General features: G+C 37.7%; 1 protein-coding gene across 5 annotated transcripts in view; it reads left to right on the forward strand.

Annotated features, from left to right (window-relative positions):
• BACH1 (BTB domain and CNC homolog 1) overlaps positions 1-24445 on the forward strand; it is a 59371-nt gene that overhangs the window by 7724 nt on the left and 27202 nt on the right. For 4 of the 5 annotated variants that reach the window (XR_010840829.1, XR_010840830.1, XM_059065436.2 and 1 more), the window contains exons 2-4: positions 15497-15790; positions 19100-20437; positions 22422-22628. Coding sequence is in view for 3 of the 5 variants with exons in the window: in XM_059065436.2 (XP_058921419.1) it covers positions 15557-15790; positions 19100-20437; positions 22422-22628 (1779 nt within the window). In the remaining 2 variants the exon portion in view is untranslated. Of the gene's footprint in view, positions 1-12217; positions 12296-15496; positions 15791-19099; positions 20438-22421; positions 22629-24445 lie in introns of those variants that run through there. The other variant, XM_067034981.1, reaches the window with a different exon arrangement.

Raw genomic sequence — 24445 nt, forward strand, 5'->3', positions numbered from 1 at the left:
AACGTCAAGAGAAGTGGGGCCACTGTGATTGGCTGAAATGCATTGCGATTCATCTTGAGTTGGGTTAGGGTTTGCTACCCCAGAAACTCATGGTCTCAGGTAGAGAGTAGATTTGTGGGCACAATCAGGATGTGGTTAGAAAATGAGGGGGCGAGTGGAACTGGATGGCCAACAGTGTCATCCTTGCCTGCTACTTATATCAACACTACACACAGACACATACTTCTGAGTAGAAAAAGAAAATGTGGTTGTCTTTGGATTTGGAGTTTTTGGTGATTTTTTTCCTCTTATATATATCCTACTATGATCAAGTATTATTTTTACAGTCAGATCAAATGTTTTATTTTTAAATGATTTTAAAGTTGAAAATTTGCCCACCCTATCCAAAAAATTACATGTAGTAGGAATACATTTCTTTCAGTACTGTAAACCAGGGGTCCCCAATCCCCGGGCCACAGACTGGTACTGGGCCAGGTTCGGAACCGGACTGCACAGCAGGAGGTGAGCGAGTGAGCAAAGCTTCATCTGCTGCTTGCTCCCCATCGCTGCATTACTGCCCGAACCATCCCCCCGACATCCGTGGAAAAATTGTCTTCCATGAGGCCAGTCCCTGGTGCCCAAATGGTTGGGGGCTGCTGCTCTAAATAGTTCTGAGGTTCTCTGTTATTCTCCTAATACTTTCAGGGAAAGAAGAATATATAATAATATCTTGTAGCTGCTGAGTGTGTCTATACCAAGAGGACCGCTGTCTCTCTTACTCTGTAGGGCATGCCCATCTGTGATGTCCGTGGCTCTCAGTGAGTGGTGAGGCTAGTCTGGTTTGAATGGAATGGTTGATTCATTGCCTGGATAGGCCAGCATTCTTTGGAACCCACGTTCTTGAATCTGGGATACAAACAGGAACATCACTCCCTCTTTACACACTTATTCTTCTTCTAGGAAGGAAAGCTGTCCTGTGGTTAGTTTATTTGCCATTCCTTTCAGACTTCAAGAATAATTCCACTTTAATTTTATACAGTGTTCCTGTAGCACTCCTAAACTGTCTGCTGCACTTTGATGTGTTCAAAGGACTTGTGTTTCATTCTTGTTCCTTCTTCTCAATCCTAAGTTTTGGTGCTTTGTATGGGTGGGAAAGGCAAACAAATAATGTAAATACATAAATACTTAGTGTTGTAAATTCATAAAATAGAAAATAATTACTAATAGTTTTTTTTCTATTTGAGAATAACGAATAGCTATGATAGATGGTTAGGGTGGGCTTCTGAAATGGTGTTAACTTTTTTGGATAGAATTTAGAAAGACAATACTGCCAAAATAATTTTCATCTCAGGTTAAAAAAAAAATAGTATTTACGTACTCAGTTGTTCCTCAAATAATATTTGAACTGAGAAATATTTCAGCTTTTTCTTTTTTTTTACAGGCCTCAAATGATTACTTATTTGACTAAATCTTGTGACTGTATATTGGAAAGTAGCTATCTGAGGGCTCAGGTGGAAAATCTACAGCTCGTTAATCTCCATTTTAGAGGTGGTAATTTTGACTTCCAAGTTAACATCAATAACAAGAAATAGATTTTAAAATTTTAGTTTTAGCTAAGTATATTGAGATACCTAGCACTATAGTGCCTACCAGGGATTAGTGGATTAGGTTATCTTTAAATAAAGCATTTCAGTTTAGTATCTCTACTAAAATTAAAAAGTTTCATATCTGTGATTCATATTCTAATTGCTCTACTGTAACTGCTGCCTTATGTAATTATAATTAACATTGTTACTTAATACTTTTTCCTCTTAATGCTTTTTTTTGACTCAAATTTATTATGAGTTGGGGTGAGAAGGTGCTTAAGGAATGGTTGGGAATTTGAAGGGCACCTTTTTGGTGGTTTGCTTGTTTTTTCAGTTACTTTGCATGCTATATTTGTCAAGTCTTAGACCTCCAGAGGGGCATTCTGACCTAGATCTAGTTTTAGGGCTTTCACTTCCTCTAGACAATCAGAAGTAAATAATGTGAATCACAGTTATAATTTTTACAGTTTGAAAACAAAATAACATATGAATATTTCATTATGAATGTGGGACATGAACACTTATTATTCTATATGGAAAGTGACTTTTGGTGAAATATCTCCAGCTCTGTGTCCTTCGTTTAATTTTCCATATGTAGTTGGGTATAACTACAAACTTTGATTTAAGTTTAGCATAGTTTGGTGTCAGATTCTTTTTAACAATATATGAGATTAAGTAATCCAATAAGTGTTAATCAGAAATTAATAAACTAAATATTGAGTAATAAGGAAAAATTTCTATTCCATAAATCCCCTTTTAATCTGTTTGTCTAACATTGTTCTCATCACACACACACAGGATACTTGAGACATTTCCCTCTAGTCTTGTTTTTTTTATCCTCCTCACTTTTACCCCCACCCTCAAAACAACCTTGCTCTTCAGGCCATGTCATATGAATTGAAATGTAATATTTGGACCTGGGGCAGAACTTTTTAACCTCTAAGTGACTGACCCTCTAAGGGCTTCAGTTTCCTCCTCTGTAACCAAAGTGTGGAAGTGGGTTGTATTGGGTGAATGTGCTCTTTCAGTTGGTAATTTTTTGGGTCTGTGAAATTATCAGTTTTCTTGAGCAGACTTGTATAATTTTAATATTTTCTTTTTATCTTGTTGAAGTCTTTATTAGGCTTACTGACATTTCATGCTTAAAGGTTCGGGAATCTCTGTATTTTGTAGTTTAACTCTTGGGTTTGTAGAACCTTTGAAAATGCAGTATTCTTTTGGTCATCTTTTGGATAAAGATGGCAGTAATAATAATAAAATGTTAATGATCTCATGCCAGGCACTGTGCTATTAAATGCACACAACCATTCAATCCTTAGAGTAAGTGTTGATGTTGTTTTCCTTATGGGGAACCTAACGGGCTCTGAGGTCAGGTATCTTATAGATCACACCGTTGGTAATGTCTGCAGAAGCTTAATTATATCCCAGTACTTCCCGTTCTTTCCAATACCATGCTGCTCGTTGTTTTAAAATACCTAAAATTGATTTTCTTTTGCATTTCATAATTCTGTATATTTGGTGTTTAGCACTTTATCCTTTTCGAAGGGCTTTGTGACGTAAGTAGGGCAGGGGCTCCTTCCTTAAGTCTCAAGGGTACACATTTGCCCGTGTTCGCAGAGCTAGACCTGACTTGATGGGTTTTTTCTCCTTATTTTCCTGTAACAGGGTTCTCTTTTTCTACATCAAAGCATCTTTTTATTTTAAATTTCTATAAAATTTAATTTATTCTTTTGTATTTACTGTGAAGATATCAGTGGCGGCTGCTGTGTTTTAGAGTTGTCCATGAATTTTCTAGATAGTAACAAACCAATATCCTGATGAGTGGAGGAAATAATCCATTATCAAGGGAGAAAAAAGTAATTGACATCTTTTGGGAGCCTTCAAGACTGCCAAAAGAAATGTGAATTGCGTTTTTTCGAAGGCACATTTTTTTATTTATGGTTTGTTGTCTCTTTGAACATTTTTCTGATTATGAAGTAATATGTGTTTATGGTTAAGAATTTGAATGCAGAAACAAGCAAACAAAAATTACCTAGGTGTAACCATTGTTAATATTTTGGTACATATCCTAACTAGAGGTGGAGGAGCCAAGGTTTCTGGACATGTTAAATGTGAGATGCCTGTTAGACATACAAGCAGTAATTTGAGCACGCAGTTGGATACATGAGTACAAAATTCAAGAGAATAGTCGAGATTAGACCAAATATAAATATGAGAATGTACAGTAAGTCCATGAGTGATTCTGTCCATTCTGTGAGTCTGGATGAGTTCTCGTAGGGAGTGTTACAAAGAGGAGGAGAGATCTGAGGACCAAGCCCTGGCTCTCCAGCATTTAGAGGTTTGGAGGAGAAGGAGGATCCACCGGATTGACAAAGGGCTGCTGGTGAGGAGCTAAATCAGAAGCCAAGTGAAGAAAGGATTTCAGGGAGGGAATGATCACCCTGTTGAATGTTGCTGAGATGCTGTCTGAGAAGACCCAAAATTTGCCATTTGGCGATATGAAGGCCACAGATCCTCACAAAGTAATGCCCATGGAGTTGAGGGGAAAAGGTCTGATTTTAGTGGGCTCAAATGAAATTGGGAGAGAGGGAAGTGGAGATGGTGTGAATATAAACGGCTTTTTTGGGGAGTTCTACTATAAAGAAGAGCAGTGAATTTTACTGTAGTTAGAAGGATGTGGGGAGGGTCAAGAAATTTTTTTTTAAGAAAAGAGCCATTACAGTATTTTTGTATGCCAATGGGAATGTAGTGTATTCATTTTTTTCTCATATTTTGCTTGGTGAGACTTTGCAGAAGTTTGTCAATTTTATTGGTTTCCTTAAAGAATCAGCTCCTGTGGGGAAAAGGGGGGTGGAAGGGATTGGGATTGACATATATACACTATAGAAACTATGTATAAAATAACTAACTAATGAGAACCTACTGTATTATTTGTGTATCTTAGAGACACAGACCTCTGTGTCTCTAAGATGTTTATACCTCATTTTATGTATGAACCTAAGATGTTATCTGTTTACTTTCTGTTACCATAGATGTTGATTTTGTTTGCCTCTGCCATCCCATCAGCTGTATTTATAATCATTCCATTTCTGTTCTTGGTCACCTCTACAATCCCCCATCCACCTTTTTAAAAATTTGGTCTCATTAAGCTAAGGCAGTATCTTTTGACTCTGTACATTATAAGTTATATAGAAATACTACCTTTCCTTTCAGTTCTGTCTGATTCCATCTCTCAGCTGGCCACTTTTATTTTACTAAGGTTAATAATTACATTTCATTTAATAACCACAATTAAGTATTCCATTATTTGTTCTGAAAGTTGAAAACCAGTTAACAGTGTTCATATTATTATACCTATGTCCATATTGGGCACTGGAAAGCTAAGTAACATGCTGTTACACTTTTTTCTTTACAGTTTCACCGTCACCCTGTGCCACTCAAAAACATTTTCTTTTAATTGAAGTATAGTTGATTTACAATGTTGAGTTAGTTTTTGGTGTACAGCACAGTGATTCAGTTATACATCTATATCTATGTATCTATTCTTTTTCAGATTCTTTTTCTGTATAGGTTATTAGAGAATATTGAGTATAGTTCCCTGTGCTATACAGTAGGTCCTTGTTGGTTATCTGTTTCATATGTAATAGTGTGTAGATACACACTATTAATCCCAAGCTCCTAATTTATCCCTCCCCCCCAACTTTCCCCTTTGGTAACCATAAGTTTGTTTTCTATGTCTGTGGGTCTATTTCTGTTTTGTATATAAATTCACTTGTATCTTTTCTTTTTTTTAGATTCCACATATAAGTGGTATCATATAATGTTTGTCTTTCTCTCTCTGGCTTACTTCACTTAGTACGATAATCTCTAGGTTCATCCTTGTTGCTGCAAATGGCATTATTTCATTCTTTTTTTATGGCTGAATAATACTTAATGGTGTGTGTGTGTGTGTGTGTGTGTGTGTATCACATCTTCTTTATCCATTCCTCTGTCGATGGACATTTAGGTTGCTTCCATGTCTTGGCTATTGTAAATAGGGCTGCCCTGAGCATTGGGGTGTGTTTATTTTTTCAAATTGTGTTTTTCTCCGGATATATATGCCCAGGAGTGGGATTGCAGGATCATATGGTAGCTCTATTTTTAGTTTTTTAAGGAACCTCCATACTGTTTTCTTTAGTGGCTGTACCAATTTACATTCTCACCAACAGTGAAGGAGGGTTCCTTTTTCTCTACACTCTCTCCAGCATTTATTATTTGTAGAGTTTTTGATGATGGCCATTCTGACCGGTGTGAGGTGATACCTCATTGTAATTCTGATTTGCGTTTCCCTAATTATTAGCAATGTTGAGCATCTTTTCATGTGCCTTCTGGCTATCTGTATGTCTTTGGAGAAATGTCTGTTTAGATCTTCTGCCCATTTTTGATTGGATTATTTTTTTTTTGATATTGAGCTGTATGAACTATTTGTATGTTTTGGAGATTAATCCCTTGTTGGTTGCATCATTTGCAAATATTTTCTCCCATTCTGTAGGTTGTCATTTTGTTTTGTTTTATTTATGGTTTCCTTTGCTGTGCAAAAGCTTTTAAGTTTCATTAGGTCCTGTTTGTTTGTTTTTGTTTTTATTTCCATTACTCTAGGAGATGGATCCAAAAAGATATTGCTGCAATTTATATCTAAGAGTGTTCTCCTGTGTTTTCCTCTAGTTTTATAGTATCTATTCTTACACTTAGGTCTTTAATCCATTTTGAGTTTATTTTTGTGTGTGGTGTAAGAGAATGTTCTAATTTCATTCTTTTACATATAGCTGTCCAATTGTCCCAGCACCACTTATTGAACAGGCTTTCTTTTCTCCATTGTATATTTTTGTCTCCTTTGTCATAGATTAATTGACCATAGGTGCGTGGGTTTGTTTCTGGGTTTCTATCCTCTTCCATTGATCTATATTTCTGTTCTTGTGCCAGTACCATACTGTATTGATTACTGTATCTTTGTAGTATAGTCTGAAGTTAGGGAGCCTGATTCCTGCACCTCTGTTTTTCTTTTTCAAGATTGCTTTGGCTATTCGGGTTCTTTTGTGTTTCTTGAAACATTTCTAACATCAAATTCAAATAATAGTTAACAATTACAGAACACTTGTGTGTGTCAGGCACTGTCTTAAGGACATTATGTATATTATTTCATTTGATCCTCCCAACGAAAAGTACTATTCTTGTCCCTTACTTCTCCCCCCCCCCCCAAAAAAAAAGGGAATTGTCAGAGAGATGTAAAGTAATTTGCTCAACTGGCAGGGTTGCCATCAAGCTATAAAATAGTATTCTGTGCTGTCCACCTCTGGTGCTCTCTAGAGCAGCCAGCTGCCATGTTTGTGAGGTTCTGAGATAGTCAGTCATAGGTGTGCTCTCTGATGATTAATCTCTGTCTTTCTTATCTCTAGCCCCTGATTGTGGGATCTTATAGATGTCTGGGGTGAATACTTTGAAAGTGGTGTGGGAAAGAGGGTGCTGAGTGAGTTGGGGAATTTTACTCTTCAGGGGAATTGTTGGAAGTTTTCACTCTGCTTTTTTTTTTCTCCTTTGAGTTTCTTATAGGAGTCCTAAGTTAACTGGGATAGTAACCAGTACACCCCCCTTTCTGCCCATCAGTTGCTCAGCTTAGAAAACCTACAGTTAACATCATATTTCATGGTGAAACATTGAAAAATTTCCTTACAGGAAGGCAAGCATGCCCTTTCTCACCACTCTCACTATTCAGTCATTGCAATAAGGGGAAAAAAGAAGTAAGTGTAAAGATGGGAAAGAAGTAAAACTGTCTCTATTTTCAGATGACTTGATTGTGTACATAGAAATCCTAAGGAATCTACAAAGAAACTGTCAGAAGTAATAAGAATTAAGTAAGGTTGCAGAGAATTTAAGGTTAATATTAAAAAAAACAATTTTATGTTTACATAGTAGCAGCAGAAAACCAGAAAATGAAGTTTAACAAATCCGTTTATAGTATCTACAAAATACCATAAAATACTTAGGAATAAATTTAACAAAAGATATGCAAGCCATCTTTACTAAAAAACATCAGAATAATGGTGAGAGAAATTGAAGAAGACCTAAGTAAATGGGGAGATATGTCATGTTCATGCATCAGAAGACTTGTTTGTTAGATGTCGGTTCTCCTAAAATTGCTGTGTAGATTCACTGCAGTTCTAATCAAAATTCTACTGGCTCTTACAACTCAAGAAGTAGACAGCCCAGTTAAAAATGCGCAGAAGAACTGAACAGACATTTCACAAAAAAAGATATACAAATGGCCAATAAGCATTTATAGGGATGCCGAACATCATTAGCCATCAAGAAATGCAAACTAAAATCACATCTCTATACCACTGTATATTTATTAGGAAAGCTAAGATTAAAAAGACAGACAATACCAAGGTTGGTGAGAATGTGGAGCAGCTGAAGTAGTCATACACTGCTGGTAGCAATGAAAATGATACAGTTACTTTGGAAAAGTGTTTAGCAGTTTCTAAGAAGTTAAACAGAAACCCACCATATCACTCAGCTTCTCCACTCCTAGGTATTTAGTTACCCAAGAGAAATGAAGTAATGTCCATGCAGATGTTCACTGAAGCTTTATTACAATAATCCCAAACTGGAAACAATGTAGTTGTCCATCTTTATTACAATAAAAAGTCTATCTACCATTAAATGGATAAACAAATGGTGGTACATACATATAATGGAATAGTATTCAATAAAAAACCCAAACATCTAATGTCTGCAACCTGATCATCATTAAGCTGAGTGAAAGAAACCCGAAGCCAAAGTACATAATGTGTGATTCCATTTATATAAAAATCATAGAAAATGCATGCTGATCGACAGTGACATAAAGCAAATCATTGGTTACCTGGAGCCAGGGGAACAGGGAGGGAGAGACCTCAAAGAGGCATGTGGAATTTTGAGAAGTGATGGAAATTTATCTTGATTGTGGTGGTGGTTTCATTCACTTATACAAGTGTCAAAACTCATTAAATGCTCTGCTTTAAACAGTGCAGTTCATTCAAGGAAAATCATACCTCTAAGTTGATAAATAAAATAGTGACTGACAAGTGCATGTTAGAAAATATATAATTCAGTAAATAAGCTGTACCGGTATAAGCCAATTCTAGTTGCTAGTTCATGTTTTCATAACATAGTCATATTTCATTGAGGTGTAACAGTCTTATTAAGAATCACATAGCTACCAAATCTGTTAAACAAATAAAAGACTTCATTGTTTCTTAAATTTTTTGTTGTAAGAAGGTATAACAGAAGAATCTGTTACTCTTGTTTTAGTTCTGGTACTTGGATTTCCTGTGTTCCTTTTTTCTTCCTTTATTCCCTTCCCGGCTATTTTAAACTTATTACCCAGAAGTTAACAAATTTGAATTTGTTGATTTGGGAAGTAAAAAACCTTTTGTTTCTGATCTGTTACCAGATGAGTCCATAAACAACTATAAACTTCTGTAACCATTCAAACTTCTCCCATCTAAGTATAATTTTAGCTTCATATTTTCACATATGGAATTAGACCAAGTAAGTATAACAAGATCCATGATTAATATATAATTTTCAATAATAGGAAAAGTAAATGGAAAAAAATCCAACTTTCTCTCTATGGAACCTCACATTCGTTGTAATAACCACGAGCTGCAAAAATTGTAGGGATTCCCTCACCCCACCACCTCCATTTTTAAAAAGCTATAGCATCTTTTGTTACATAATTTTAACATAGATTGTCAGGTTGTTTTCCCATATGTCACTGTAGAAGTCCTTAAAACACAATGTCATCGTTTTTGGTGCTGCTGTAAGCACCTGTGCTACTTACCTTAATTCAAACTTATGTTTTCCGTTTTCCTTTAGCTTTTTTTGGTATATGCATCCATGTACCTTATCGAGTCATATTTAAGATTTTTTTCATAAGGCTGAGAGAAGTGGATTTAGAAAATGTGATTATCAGATACAGTGTTTAAACAAGCGTGATATTTAGGATCTGCAGATGATTAAAGAAAATAGCAAATCTTGGGTTCTGATTTATTCCACTGGCTCTTTCTGGCTGGTAAGTCAGGTCTTAGAACATTGGAAGAATGCAGATTTAAGTTATTGTCTGTGATTTCAGCTCCCATAGAATTTTTGATGTTAAGGTTCTTTCAAAATTGGGGATGATAACAAGAAGAGCCCTTATCTTTAAAAAGATTCTTTCCTATGAGCATCTCCACCTTAAATTTAAAAAAAAAAAAAGGTTTTTAAAGGTCTTTAAAGAAAAGATAAAGGACTGAAGGTGTAAACACGCGATACTGTTTGGTCTCTGCCATCCTCTTGAAAAATAGAAGATAAGACTCACCTAATTTAAGAACACTTAAACTCTTGGTATCTTGGGTATATTGTAACAGGTACTGGCTTAGCAGATTTTGAAGCTAAAGAGGGAGCCAAGAAGGGTGGCGTGGTAGGAAGAATTTGCCTGTTTTCCAAAGACCCTGCCCTGAAATTGAGTGAGGCAAAAGTAATTGACAGGATGATGGGCGGTGGCAGGCAGAAGCAGTAAGGAGAAAAGGGCAGAAATTCCAAATGGCTACAAGAAAGAAGGAGAAGGAGAGTTGGGGGGAACTCACCCAGGCTGCCGATGAAGGGCATTGCCTTTATATAAAGGCCAAGACATTTGCCTGTTGTGCCATTTCTGATGTCCAGGGTCACCAGTCTCTCATGCCAAGCCATACACACGCACCCCCTTGGCTAACAACTGTTTTGAAAATAGTCGTTCTCATTAATTGATTATTATGGTTAAATGAGAATTGACCAGAAGGTAGTTTTTATTTGAAGTCTTAGTGCAAATACCTTTAGGGGTGCCCACGTTCCTGTGGAAGTTGTTCCTAGTGATCATTATCATCTCTTTCACCGCTAAGTACCATTTTCATTTTGAACATCTCCAGGTTGTGTTCTTCTTGAACGTAGGGCCTGTCTTTTGTTAGTGTTTTCATGGCACCTAGTTTATTATGTGGCACAGGTAGGCACTTGTAGAAAGAACATTTGTCATTGTTCAGTGAAGACGAAGGATGTTCGGATGATAGTCTTTTATGTGGACCCTTGGTGTTAGGTTACTCCCTGTGCCCTGCTGCACTGAGAGTAAAGAACAGTGAAGTCCTGTGAGACTTGAGGTGAATCAACGTCCAGCTCTTCTGTATACATGGAACTTCATCTTTATTCTGAATTTCTGTTATGAAGCATTGTAGATCTGGCTCCATGATCCAATATTCACCTCAGGATTTTAAAAGTTTTTTTTTAAGTACATTATCTTTAAAGTTATTGAAATGTGATAAAGGAACACCATCTTGTTTCCTTTAAGAAATGATTTTGAAAGCAAAAACATTAAGTAACTATTAAAACTTAAATTTATATTGTGTATATTGAGCAGAGAGTAGAAGTTATTTCCAAATTGAGATGCAGGAAGCTTTAAAATGCCTGTTCATCCTTTATCAGCATTACTGAATGAATCAGCAATTTGCTCAGGTCAGTGAACCTTATCTTGAACTGTAACAGTAGTTTCTATTTCCAAGAATATAGAAAAACTCATGTGTGACGTAGGAATCTGAATTTGGTGTTAAGAAATTAACAGAATTTTAGGTCTGGCAGGCTCTGGGGGGTATTACATCTTACTGTTTAGGTTTGAAAAATGATAGAAGGTGACAGACGTTAGGAGGATGTGTGCCATTTTTACCTGGTTTAGTCATTATTTAGTTATTGATATTTGGTAAAATTGGATTATTGACCACTTAGATGGCTTTCGGAATTAGGAAAATGGAATTTGAGAACAACTTTTTGTAGTGCTCCATGCTAATGAGGCCAAGTTCGGGTAGTTGTATTGGCTGTGTTTATAGTTGCCAACCTTTATTCTCCTTTGGCCAGTTGCTTCCAGAGCTGGGCCTCCCTTTTGCTCCTCCTGACTCTGGAAAACCTATCCAAGGAATCTTCTCTGAGTACTTGGCTCAGCGGCATTATTCGCTTATGTATTGGACTAGCTGACTGTGCTGTGTTTGGAAGAAGATGTAGATGATTGGGGTTCTGGGTTTATACTAAAAATGCCAAGTCATTTGTTCAGAAGCAAGTACCTGCATTGGGCCAGGTACTCTGTTACATGCTTGAGTTATGGCAGAGAACAAGTCAGGCAAGGTTTTGACATTTACGCTGAGACCTAAAGGTGAGGAGTTAGCCAGCTGAAGAGTAGAAGTCCAGGGAGTGGGGAGAGCATGTGCAAAGGTCCTGAGGTCAGAAGGAGCTTGGTGCCTTTGGGCGAGAAGGAAGGAAGGTCAAGCTGGAGAATAGCGAGAGAGGGAGACAAAGGCTTTTGAGGCAAGGCTGGATTAATAGAGAACAGGCAGGTCTGGAGGGCATGCTAAGGATTTAGAATTGATCATAAGAAATTTGGAAGACGTGGGGTTTTCAGCAAGGGAGGCATTGGTATAGGGGAATAAATTGGAGAGGATCAAGAGGGGCTTGAGGAGGCTGAGGCTTTTGTTATTTGTATTATCATCATAATTAATAGCTAATATTTATAATTTGTTTGCTTTGGGCCACTGTGTTCAACCCTTTACCCTCATATTCTTCATGTCAAAACCTTACAGCAACCCAGTGAAGTGCTGGTGAGGAAAACAAGACCCAACGCAGCAAGGTTAAGCAGGTTGTCCAAGGCTGTATAGTGAGTAAGTGGCAGAGCTGGGATTTGAACCCAGACGGCGTATGATTCTAGACCTTGTTCTGTTAGCCAGTGGGCTTGTGTTTTCAATGTATGAGGTCATGGTCCATTATTGGTTCTTGAAATTTGAGTGGATCACAGCTGGAATCTTTTTTTTAATAGAACAGAGTAGAAATTAGACTACTTTGCACTAGTAAGGATAAAATATTGATATGTGAAACTTTATGCCACTTTTCATTTTATATAACTATATTTGTACATGTGTGAGCTTGTAAGACATTGCAAGAGGATAAACAGCGTTTGTCTAGGCAAGAGCCAGTGTGATGGCTTGGACTGGAGTTGTGGCGGTGTAGGTGGAGACAAATGGGTCTCAGCTGTAAGAGGTCGAGGCACCAGGTCTCAGTAAGAGATTGGACGCTGGCACCGGGTGTGGGAGGTGTCAGTGATGAGTCCCAGGTTTCTGGTGGGAGCAAGATCTGTCCACTTTAAGGGAGACTGACCCTTCTTAGAGGGGTCCTCCCAGGTGGCTGTTAACTGCCTGATTCTCAGCTGCAGCTGATGGGACTTGGTGTTGGCATATGGCCCAAATCTGCAAGCTGACCATGAACTTATGAGGGAACCCGTCATACAAAACGGCTCAGCAGGGGGGTTGAGCCAAGAGTAAATTCTCTCTCTTGAATTTGAGGCGGGTAGTGAGCAAACTCGTGGCAGTGGGCCACATAAACACATGTGGCCTAACAGCAGCTCTAGAGTGAAGGTATAGGAATTGGTCTTTGTTTTATGTGAACATATCTCTCCATTTATTTAGGTGTTCCTCAGTGTCTTTCAATATAGTTTTTTTTAATTGAGGTAAAATTGTTATATAAACATTATATAACCTTCAGGTGTTTACCATTATAATTCCACATCTGTGTACATTACAAAGTGCTTACCGCCAAATCTCTAGTTACCATCCATCACCAGCCATGCAGCTGACCACTTTCATCTCTTTTGCTCACCCCTAACCCTGTTCCCTTCTGGTAACCAGCAATCTATTCTCTGTATATACAACTTTTATTTTGTTTTTGTTTGTTATGTTTTCTTTTAGACTCTGTATATGAGTGGGACCATACAGTATTTATCTTTCTCCATCTGACTATTTACACTTAACATTATACCCTCAAGCTCCATTTGTATTGTTGCAAATGGCAAGATTTCACTTTTTATGGCCAAATAGTATTCCATTGTGTATATATACCACATCTTTATCCGTTCATGCACTGATGGACATTTATGTTGTTTCCATATGTTGGTTATTGTAAATAATGCTGCATTGAACATGGGGGTGTGTATGTTTTCCAATTAGTGTTTTCATATTCTTTGGATAAATACCCAGAAGTGGAATGATTGGATTATGTGGTACTTCTATTCTTAATTTCTGAGGAATTTCCCCACTGTTTTCCATAGTGGCTTCACCAGTTTACATTACCACCAGCAGAGTGGGAGGGTAAGATTTGTATAGTTTTAAGGGTTTGCAAGGCAGAGGATAGGGAAGAATAAGGAGGCTGGGGACCTGTGCAGGGACATCGCAAGGCATGTGGTCAGCTGTTGACTCTGGCTTGCCTGGGGAGGGCATACAGTTTCAGATAAAGTGGAGGGCACTGGTCTGTGTGGTATCACACACACAGGACACATAATTTCTTTGAGTAATGGTTCCTCCCCACTACTCCTAACACTAATTCCTTGTGTTGATAGATGAAATATTAAGACCCACCGCTAAAGGGAATTTACTACCCTCTCCTATGGGCACAACCCAAAAGTCGAGTTAGTCCTAGGACGTGATTTTGGAGTTGCTGTGATTTCATGTGGTATGCTGAATCAGTAAATGATAGGCTGTGATTCCTTGACCTTCGGTAGAGTTTAACCACACGGTGAGATATTTTACTGTAGTTGACTATTTCTGAGGAACTTAATATTTCAGCTGTAATGAGCACCTTAAAAATAAACACATAAGTGAAATAGAGTTCATGGGCGCACGTCATGTGTTTGTTACTAAGACACCCTGTCTTTGAGGTGGAATTCACCCATGATTTGGGCCTGGTCTGTCTGAACTTTAGTAGTTCTTTCTTCTCCTTGTATTTTTGTTTGGAGTATAGCAGCTGAAAACAGTAACATTTATTCAGTCACTGAACATTTGCGGACCTTCACGTTTCAGGCAGTGAACGAGGTGTCAGAAGAGCAAAAGTGAAGCACGCAGGGATGACCCCCGTGAGCGCTTTTCAGCCTCCACTCTGGTTGCCGTGCCGTGGTGGGGTGCGCACACACCACGGGGTGCTCGCTGCTGGCCACTGGGGGCCGGAAGCAAATAGTAGAGCTTCTCTTTCAACCTCTTACGTTCAGCCTCTGTGTGTTTTATAGCATATGTAATATATAAGCATGGTACATGTCTGAACTATATGGGCAAACATACATATATTGGGGCTGCCCTTTTTTTTTTTGCCAGTAGTATGCACGGATCAAAAAAGTTTGGAGGCTACCGTATGTTAGTATGTATTTTTAAAAATATACATTTTTGATAACTTGCTCTTATGTTTTAGCATTTTGAGAAAACCAAGAGTTTCTGTGTGTGGTAAACCACGTTCTTAACGGTGGAGTAGTCCTGTTTGTTGCCTACATTTTGTCGTGTCAAGTAAGACTTGTTACGTGAAAAAGACTCATTACTAAGATCTGGCCTGAGAGATTTGAGGCTTTCAATCAAGGGAAGTCCTTTTCTTCTTCATGTTGGAGGGACTTTACCTTTTGTATTATGTGTCCCTTGTTCTGAAGCCCAAAGTGTGACCTCTGGTGATCTGTACACACGCCTATTAATGTCTTAAAGCAACAGGATTGGGATGCCACCCATAAACTTCTTGGCCGCCCTCTTTGCTCTTTGGAGCTATTTTCTCCGTACAAAATGTCTCATTTTCAGAGAGCCCTGAAATCCTTGCTTCAAAAAGGTCTTCCCTCCCTCACCCTAAGAACATTTTTCCTAAAATTAGTTAGAAAAACTGCTTATCAAGAACCAATTTTAAATGAGGTAAAGTGAATAAATGCTTCCAGGCTCTCGAGAGGCTGTTGTTTTCAGTTGGGTTTTAGTGATGAGTATTTTAATCGTTATTTGCTACTGTCACTTTAACAAACCTCTTTACCAAGATTTTCTGCGAGTGACACCTGGCTTGTGTCTTGGCAGGATTAATGACCGTCAGAAGCATGCTCTCTCGGACCCTCCCGACGCCACCTGTGACGCAGAATGTCGCTGGGTGAGAACGCGGTGTTTGCCTACGAGTCGTCGGTGCACAGCGGCCACGTGCTGCGCAGCCTGGACGAGCAGCGCCGGAAGGACGTGCTGTGCGACATCACGGTGCTGGTGGAGGGCCAGCCCTTCCGCGCCCACCGCGCCGTGCTGGCTGCCTGCAGCACCTACTTCCACTCCAGGCTCGCGGGCCAGGCCGACGCCGAGCTGCGCATCACTCTGCCGGAAGAGGTAGGAGAGGTCGTCCTGATTTCAATTTAACTTAATTAAATCTCTCCTGGTTTATAAAGTTAAAAGAAGATCCAGTCTCCCCGTCCTCAGGCCGAGGAGCAGTTCCCGGCTTGTGCAGCAGCATATTGCTTTAACTTTCTTCATAGAAATGATGACGTTTTACACGTAAAATGATTAACTTTGGATGTGCGTGAATATTTGTTCAGCAGTTGAATAACTTGACCCCCTGTAATTTTATTAATTTGCTTGTTTGGCTGTGCTGTGCTGTGCTGCTTGTGGGATGTTAGTTCCCCTACCAGGGAAAGAACCCAGGCCCTCGGCAGAGCACAGAGTCCCAACTACTGGACTGCCAGGGAATTCCCAACCCATTGTTATTTTTAATGAAACGACCCAGCCAGTGGATTACAGACATTCAGAGAGGTCATGCTGGGAGAGGCCATACTGTGTGCTCTTCTCTCGTTTCGTACCTTTTCCTGTGATGGGAAACTGACGGGGATTAGGGTTCTCTAAAACATCCATTTCTCTAGGACCCGCCCTCATGGATATGGCTTGGGAGTGAGTTACAGGTGACAAGCCTCCCTGTGATGCTTAGTTTTATTGTTTTCACTATGAGTCATAGTTGTCAGATCTGTTAGTTTTTCAAGCAGCTGTTAGCTACGGATTTTAGAATTTGGAGGAAACCTAAAAGATTATGCATTCCAGCCTTCTCATTTTGTCTACATGTGGTTGTTTAGGTACTCCAGAAGTGTTCTTTCTCTCCCTTTCTTCTTGAGATTGTGGCTATGCGTTGGTAGAAGAAAGGTGATTTTGTGTCATACTTACAGAGACTAGTCCTTACACACCTTTCGCCCACCAGCCTGTTGTGGAGCTCACGCACCTAGATATTTAAGTTCTTGTTACCATCCTGCCTCCAAGAGACCTCACTCTGGGCAGGAGTGCTGGGTATACACTGACTCTTATAACAGCTTGCTTGATTTCATTAGTAAGTACAGCTAGAAGAATGCTGAGCCTTGTGGCATTGGGACACACATTAGAAGTTGTTAAAAGGAATTTGGACAAAGTATGTAGACCTTCTCTGTGTACGACAGGTGTGTGTGGGCTGCTCTGTGATGACACTAAGTCTACAGTTTACATTATCGCTGGCCGTGCGTACATACATGAAACTGTAGCTACAGTTTGGGGAATCAAAAGGTTGTCAGTTCTGTGGCAGAGGTCAGAGCAAATAATATGATAACCAAGACAATGACAGGAAGGACCAACCAACTATAGATTAGCCACTGTTTTTTAAAAAGTAGCAACACGTATCATAATGGAGATATCCTTATTATGGTCTGTAGTTTCAAATTACTTAATATGACTTTCCAAGTAGAGAAAAATTGGATTCATGTGCATGGAAGGAAAGGTATATGCATGCATGTGTGTGTATATGCATTCATTCATTCTAAGTTGAATGTAAATCAAATTTTCAAATGTTTGAAGTGTTTCATCGTAGTGACAGATTGAAAAGGTCATTGTGTAACTCACTGTCTTAAAAGCCTCTTTTGATTATTTTAACTTATTTAAAAATTTTTTAATTAAAATATTTATTGAGATAATTATAAATTCACATGTAGCTGTAAGACAAAATGCAGAGAGATCCCTTGTTGCACTTTGTCCAGTTTCTTCTAATAGTAACATTTTGCAAAATTATAGTACAGTACCACAACCAGGATTCTGACAGTAATACAGTTCACTCATCTTATTCAGACTTCCCTGGTTTTACTTGTACTAAATTGTGTGTGTGTATGAAATTCTATACAGTTTCATTTTCTGGGTGGGTGCATATATCCACCACCACAGTCTGAACAGTTTCAGCACCCACCCAAGGATCCCTTGTGTTGCCGTCTTATAATCACACCCACTTCCTTCCTGCCCTCTGTCTGCTCTCCCTTACCCCCTTGCTCCATTCCTAATCCCTGGCAACCACTAATATGTCCTTTTCTAAAGTCTTGTCATTTCAAAAATGTTATATAAATGGAATCATAATACTATGTGACCTTTTGGGATTGGCCTTTTTCCGCTTAGCATAATTCCTTTGAGATTTATCAAAGTTGTATGTGTCAGTAGTGTGTTCCTTTTTATTGTATTCCACAGGGTGGGTGTACCAGTTTTTATTTAGCTATACACCTATTGAAGGAAATCAGGCTGATTCCAGTTTTTGGCTGTTACAAATAAAGTTTCTGTGAGCACTTGTACAAACATGAGTTTTCATTTTTCTGGCATAAAAGAACAAGAGTGCAGTTGCTGGGACATAGGGTGGTTGCATGTTTAGTTTTATAAGAAACTACCAAACTGGTTTTCAAAGTGGCTGCACCATTTTACATTCCCACCAGCAATACACGAGTGATCCAGTTTCTCCACATCATCATCAGTATTTGGTGTTGCTATTTTTTATTTTAGGCATGTAAAAGCTAATTAAGTACTCCCAGTTTAGCAGTATTTTAAGAAGATCACAAAAAATTATATGTTGATCACTCTTATGGGAATTCAGTGTTTTAATATTAATTTTGTATTTTGAGCCCAGAATGAGGCTTTCCCTGCACTACAGTAGGTTTCATTTGCCCCTCACTTTGCAGAGGCAGGTTCAGTGTAAATGTGCAAGTTTCTGCTGAAAAGTGTCATTACGTAGAGTCCATGGATCTTTGCTAAAACAGTACTGGGCATGAGTTTTAGACCTTTACTTAGATCATTTTTAAAATCTGAATCTTTAAAAGTTTTGTTAGAAATTTTTGGCATGAAATAAAGATAATAATTACCATTTACTCTGCATTCACCATGGACCAGGACTACTTTAAGTGCCTTGGATATATTGTTTTCCATCCTGTAGTTTATAGCAGTTGTAGTTTATAGTTTGGAATATAGTGACCACATGGGGCTGGGATGGCAACAGACACCTGGCACTTGACTATGTGTTGCAAATTGTATCCATGTTGCTTTATTCCATAGATGATTTCTTTCAGCTCATGTGGAAAATTGTGGTAATGTTTATATCTTTACCTCATACGAGTAAATCATACTCCATGGGTCATTAAGAGTGGAGTCTATAAAGTGAAGGGTGTGGTCCCAATGAACGAGATGTGAGAAGCATGCTTTTCTAGATTCCCTTAGCTTTACATCTCCTAGAAGAATATTCTCTCTTACCAAATGAAAATACCCGTTTTGTAAATATCGCAAAGAGGTTACTCATCTTGCCACCCTTCTACTTCTCTTGTACTTATCTACTAGACAGCTTTCATGTGATGCATTTGTTTTTATTTTGTATATTAACAGGTGACAGTTAAAGGATTTGAGCCTTTAATTCAGTTTGCCTACACTGCTAAACTGATACTAAGTAAGGACAATGTGGATGAAGTGTACAAGTGTGTGGAAGTTTTAGGTGTGCCTGATATTGAGGAGTCCTGCTTTCAGTTTCTCAAATACAAGTTTTTGGACTCCACTGCAGACCAGCAAGAATGCCCAAGAAAAAAATGCTTCTCATCACCCTGTCAGAAACCAGATTTTAGATTTTCACTTTTGGACCAGAGGGATTTAGAAATTGAAGAGGTGGAGGAATTTTTGGAAAATAAAAATGTTCAGACTCCTCACTGTAAACTCCGTAGGTATCAAGGCAGTGCAAAAGTATCTCCTCCTCTGCAAGACAGTGCCAGTCAAACATGTGAATCCATGTGCTTAGGAAAGGATGCTGCTCTGGCTCTGCCATCTTTATGCCCCAAATACCGAAAATTCCAAAAAGCATTTGGAACTGACAGAGTCCGTACTGTGGAATCCAGTGTCAAAGACATCCACACTTCTTCTGTTCAGCCAAATGAGACGTCTGAAAATGAGTGTCTAGGAGGAATCCAGGATTGTGCAGATTTGCAGGTGATTTTAAAATGTGAAGAAAGAAAATTAGCAATGGAACATGAAGAAGCCAAGAAGAAAGGTCCTGCTTCTCAGTGCCCATCAGGAAAAACAGAAGCGACTCCTTTTCCCCCCAGTTCTACAGACCCCCATGGGCTCTATTCTCTGTCTCTTTTACACACGTATGACCAGTATGGTGACTTGAATTTTGCTGGTATGCAAAACACAACAGTGTTAACAGAAAAGCCTTTGTCAGGTTCAGATGTTCGAGAAGAGAAAACTTTCGGTGAGAGTCAAGATTTGAAATCTGACTCTGGCCCCAGGGAAGATAGTAGCCTCGCCTCAAGTGATCTGAGTAGCGTGGAACGAGAAGTGGCAGAACACCTAGCGAAAGGCTTCTGGAGTGACATTTGCAGCACGGACTCTCCTTGCCAAATGCAATTATCACCTGCCGTGGCCAAAGATGGCTCAGAACAGATCTACTCCCAGAAACGGTCTGAGTGTCCCTGGTTAGGTATCAGGATTAGTGAGAGCCCAGAACCAGGTCAGAGGACTTTCACAACGTTGAGTTCTGTCAATTGCCCTTTCATAAGTACTCTGAGTACCGAAGGCTGTTCTAGCAATTTGGAAATTGGAAACGATGACTATGTTTCAGAGCCCCAACAGGAACCTTGTCCCTACGCTTGTGTGATTAGCTTGGGAGACGACTCTGAGACGGATACCGAAGGAGACAGTGAACCCTGTTCAGCCAGAGAACAAGAATGTGAGGTGAGTGGAAAATGAGTGTGTTGTTAAGTCGTTGTTTTACCACCGTTAATTGGGATTCATGTGTCGGCTCCTGTTGCATCACTGGGGACGTGGGCCGGCTCAGAGAGGGAGGAGGAAGCCCATACACAGTTTTACAACCATATGATAAATACCAGGAGCGCGAGATGAAGTTTGAAGGACTTCTGTGCTCTTTTATTTCAAGTAGGTGTATTTATTTTGTGAACCAGGTTATGGATTCACACATTGGCTGTTTAACTGTTTAAATCAAATGCCAGGTCCCGAGAGGAAAAAGAAAAATGATTCTATAACATTATGTGATAACTTCTGGTTAAATACAGCATAATATTCAGTCTTATTCACTGCCACATGGATGTCTAGACGTGGGACTAGTCACTTGGCAATGACTTAGCAGTGACTGGTTGTAAGAATGTGGCTTCTGATCCAGAGTTCTCTTTCTTTCTTTTTTTTTTTTTTTTTTTAAATCACCCCTCTTTTTTATTTGAGTACAGAACTAGTTAATAATTTTTAAATTAATTTTTATTGTAGTATAGTTGATTTACAATGATGTGTTAATTTCTGTACAGCAAAGTGAATCAGCTATACGTATACATATATCCACTCTTTTTATATTCTTTTCCCATATAGGTCATTACAGAGTATTGAGTAGAGTTCCCTGTGCTATACAATAGGTTCTTATTAGTTATCTATTTTTTATATAGTAGTGTGTATATGTCAATCCCAGTCTCCCAATTTATCCCTCCCCCCGCAGAGTTTTCTTCACACTATTTTCTCAGAGCTATGAATTTTTTTCTTTTTTTCCCTTAGTTATTTCATCTATTAATTTAAAGAATGTCCTAATAATTTAGCATGGATTACATGTAGATGGTATGGTATTAATCATACTAAGCTTGATCTGTATACTATGTGTACAAACGTTTGTATTTGATAGATGCTTTTTTGTAAAACATTACTCTAGTTCCAGTAATAGTAAGGGCATGTTAGTTCTTAGCTGTTGGATGACATAGTTTGAAACAATGAAAGAGGTTTTATTTTTTCCCTTGGAAGAGGTTTTATTTTTTCCCTTTTTCCCCCTTCCCTTGGAAGGAGGTGATTGGTAGTTTAATTTAAGAAGTAATATGTATGCATGAGTTACATCTATAGATTTTTATATGATACTTATAAATCCAATGTTTGGAACTGTGAAAAGAATGTTAACAATAAAACATTTAAGAAATTTTAGAGTATTTTGTGTAACTAATTTCTGTCAGCTTGAAAGACTAAGTTACCACAGAAGCTGACCAATGTTTCATTTGTGTTTTTGATAATTAATACAATTAAACTGTCCCACAGTTTTGTTATGTTTTTAAATTATCTTATTTTTTTCAAATTTAAGTATGTTGAAAATGACTTTAAAATATTCATAAGGTTTTTCTAACAATTTCTACATTGGCAAGTGAAATGAGTTATGTGAAACTGCCATTTTTCTGACAGAAAAATAAATTTTCTGAAATGCTTTAGAAATTACTAGTGTTAATATACCAGTATTAAATCAGTGCTACACAGTAATATAAATCAAAGAATAAAATAGATTTTTTTTTTTTGGTTTGGATAAAAATACATTAAAAATACTTTAGAAAGAGCCTTAAAGATATCTATGGGTTATTAACATGCCCTAGTAAAATAATTTAAATTCTGTTTTTTCATCTTAAATGCATTAATATTTGTGTTGATAATGTTTGATTTGCTGAAAAAAATCTTTTCAATTTGTCTTCTGAACGCTCTCTAAAATAGAATCAGAATATCAATTAAATTATCAGTCTTTATTATAAAGGATTGTATAGAAATTGGAAATAGGGGTCTTTTTTTTTTTTTTTTAACGTCTAAATGAAGTTCCCTGGAAAACATAGGTGCATATCTTTCTCTTCCTAGATTTAAGTAGAAACTACAAAATACAGCAACTACTAACGTTTATTTCACCTTCTAGGTAAAACTACCATTTAATGCCCAACGAATAATTTCACTCTCTCGAAATGATTTTCAATCCTTGTTGAAAATGCACAAGTTGACTCCAGAACAACTGGATTGCATCCATGATATTCGGAGAAGAAGTAAAAACAGAATTGCTGCACAGCGCTGTCGCAAGAGAAAACTTGATTGTATACAGAATCTTGAGTCAGAAATTGAGAAGCTGGTAAGTATGCAAGTTTCTTCTTATTCTAATTCCAACAATTCATTCTTTCTTTTTGTTTCAGACAGGAAATAGCTATTTCAATTCCTGTCAGATATAATACTCAATTATACATTAATTTTAAAATTTACCAGTTATCATTTTAAGAAAATTATATGACATTTTCAGAAAGCTTAGGAAATAAAGAAACAATGACGGTTTTCATAGACTGTTTTACTTGAGTAAGTGTTCTACATATTTAGCATGATATACAACCATATGTAAGTTGAAGACTATTTCTGTGTGCTTTTAAAAAAATGATTTATAGATTAAGGATAATTTTACCATCTACCTAATTCTTGGTGGTTGAGTAGGGGTTAAAGATATTATTAATAAAGCACTTTAATCTCTTTGTGCTGTGTTTGGTGTCTATAAAAGCTGATGTTCCAGTTGTTAGTTTTAATAACTAGTAACTTGTTTTGGTTGATACCAAAACAAACCAGCCAACGTGGATCTTTCATCTAAGGGAAAGAATTCATGTGCTGGTATAAATAGAAAATTTTAAGATCTAATGAGATCCTAAGTGAGAAGAATGCTTACTTTATTGAATCTTATTTTCTATTCCAGCATCAAAACACAAATTAACCCCAAAAGTAGATTAATTTCCACCCATGTTTTTCTGCACCCTAGTGGTTGATAGAAGGAAACATTGTATGAAAAAAGATAACTGATAGTGCAGGCCAGCTAAAGCTAAAAATAAGGTTAGAGACACCAGGGAAAAAGTGTCTAGAAGTAGTAAAAAAACATTCGTTGAATGTTCGGTTTGGGGTCTTTGTTAATTATTGGTAAAAGTTTAAAATCGCGATTGTAGCAAATCTTTAAACATGAATGTTCCTAGCTATGAATAGCAAGTAAACAGCAACAATCTAGGAAAATGACACTGCCTTTATATGCCTTCAGAAAAGTGGAAAAATAAAAATTTGTTATTTATATAGTATTGTGATATACTTTAGGCAAAAAGATGATGTTTAACTATATAAAAAGGTGAAGCAAACTGTATAAGGAGATGAAAAAGAAACCATATGTTTTACACATAAAGGCGTGAGAGATATTAAAAAACCTATGTGATATTGCTGAATGATTAGGGTTGTTAAGACCAAAGAAGAAAAGTGACAAATTCAGTAACATTTACCCAGTACTCTTAGGGTGTGTATACATCCATACCTGTAAGCACTAGTGTTCTTTCTTATTATCCAACTTTGGATTAAACACTTACCTGCCTGTAGACAGAGTACAGCATTTTAGCTTTAGTTTTTATTCTGTACTATAATACAGAGATGCTTTCTAGACTGTTGGGTTGTATAATGCTATTTGAAATCAGCATTGAATAAACTTGCACTACTGGAATACTACTATACCTGCTTCTTTTAGTTTTGTCGTCCCCCTCAGCTAGGGATGATTTTTAGCTGCCAGTAGAATTTATCTGGTTTTCTTCCTCCTAAAAACAAACAAAAATGAAAACAAAACAAAAAAACCCTTTGTATCGATTTTGTTTCATCAGTAACTTTATTTTAGACATGTACTATGCAAATATGTTGGAGAGTAACTATTACCCTTTAGAACTAGTCTATTTCATGACTCATAGGTCTTGTTTATATTCTTTGATTGCCGTCAGACGCTGGATTGCTGGGCAGTTGATGTTTTTACTGAATTTCAGGCGTCTAGGATGAAGCGGTCGTGCGACTTGCTTTGGACTTCTGCTCCCTCTGCCTTTGCTTCAGCAGAGAGCAGTGTGAGATACAGTGATTAAAGCGTGCGATTCTGTGCCTGTCTGTGGCACC

Source organism: Kogia breviceps, chromosome 5 (assembly GCF_026419965.1).
Source record: "Kogia breviceps isolate mKogBre1 chromosome 5, mKogBre1 haplotype 1, whole genome shotgun sequence".
NCBI classification, from domain to species: domain Eukaryota; kingdom Metazoa; phylum Chordata; class Mammalia; order Artiodactyla; family Physeteridae; genus Kogia; species Kogia breviceps.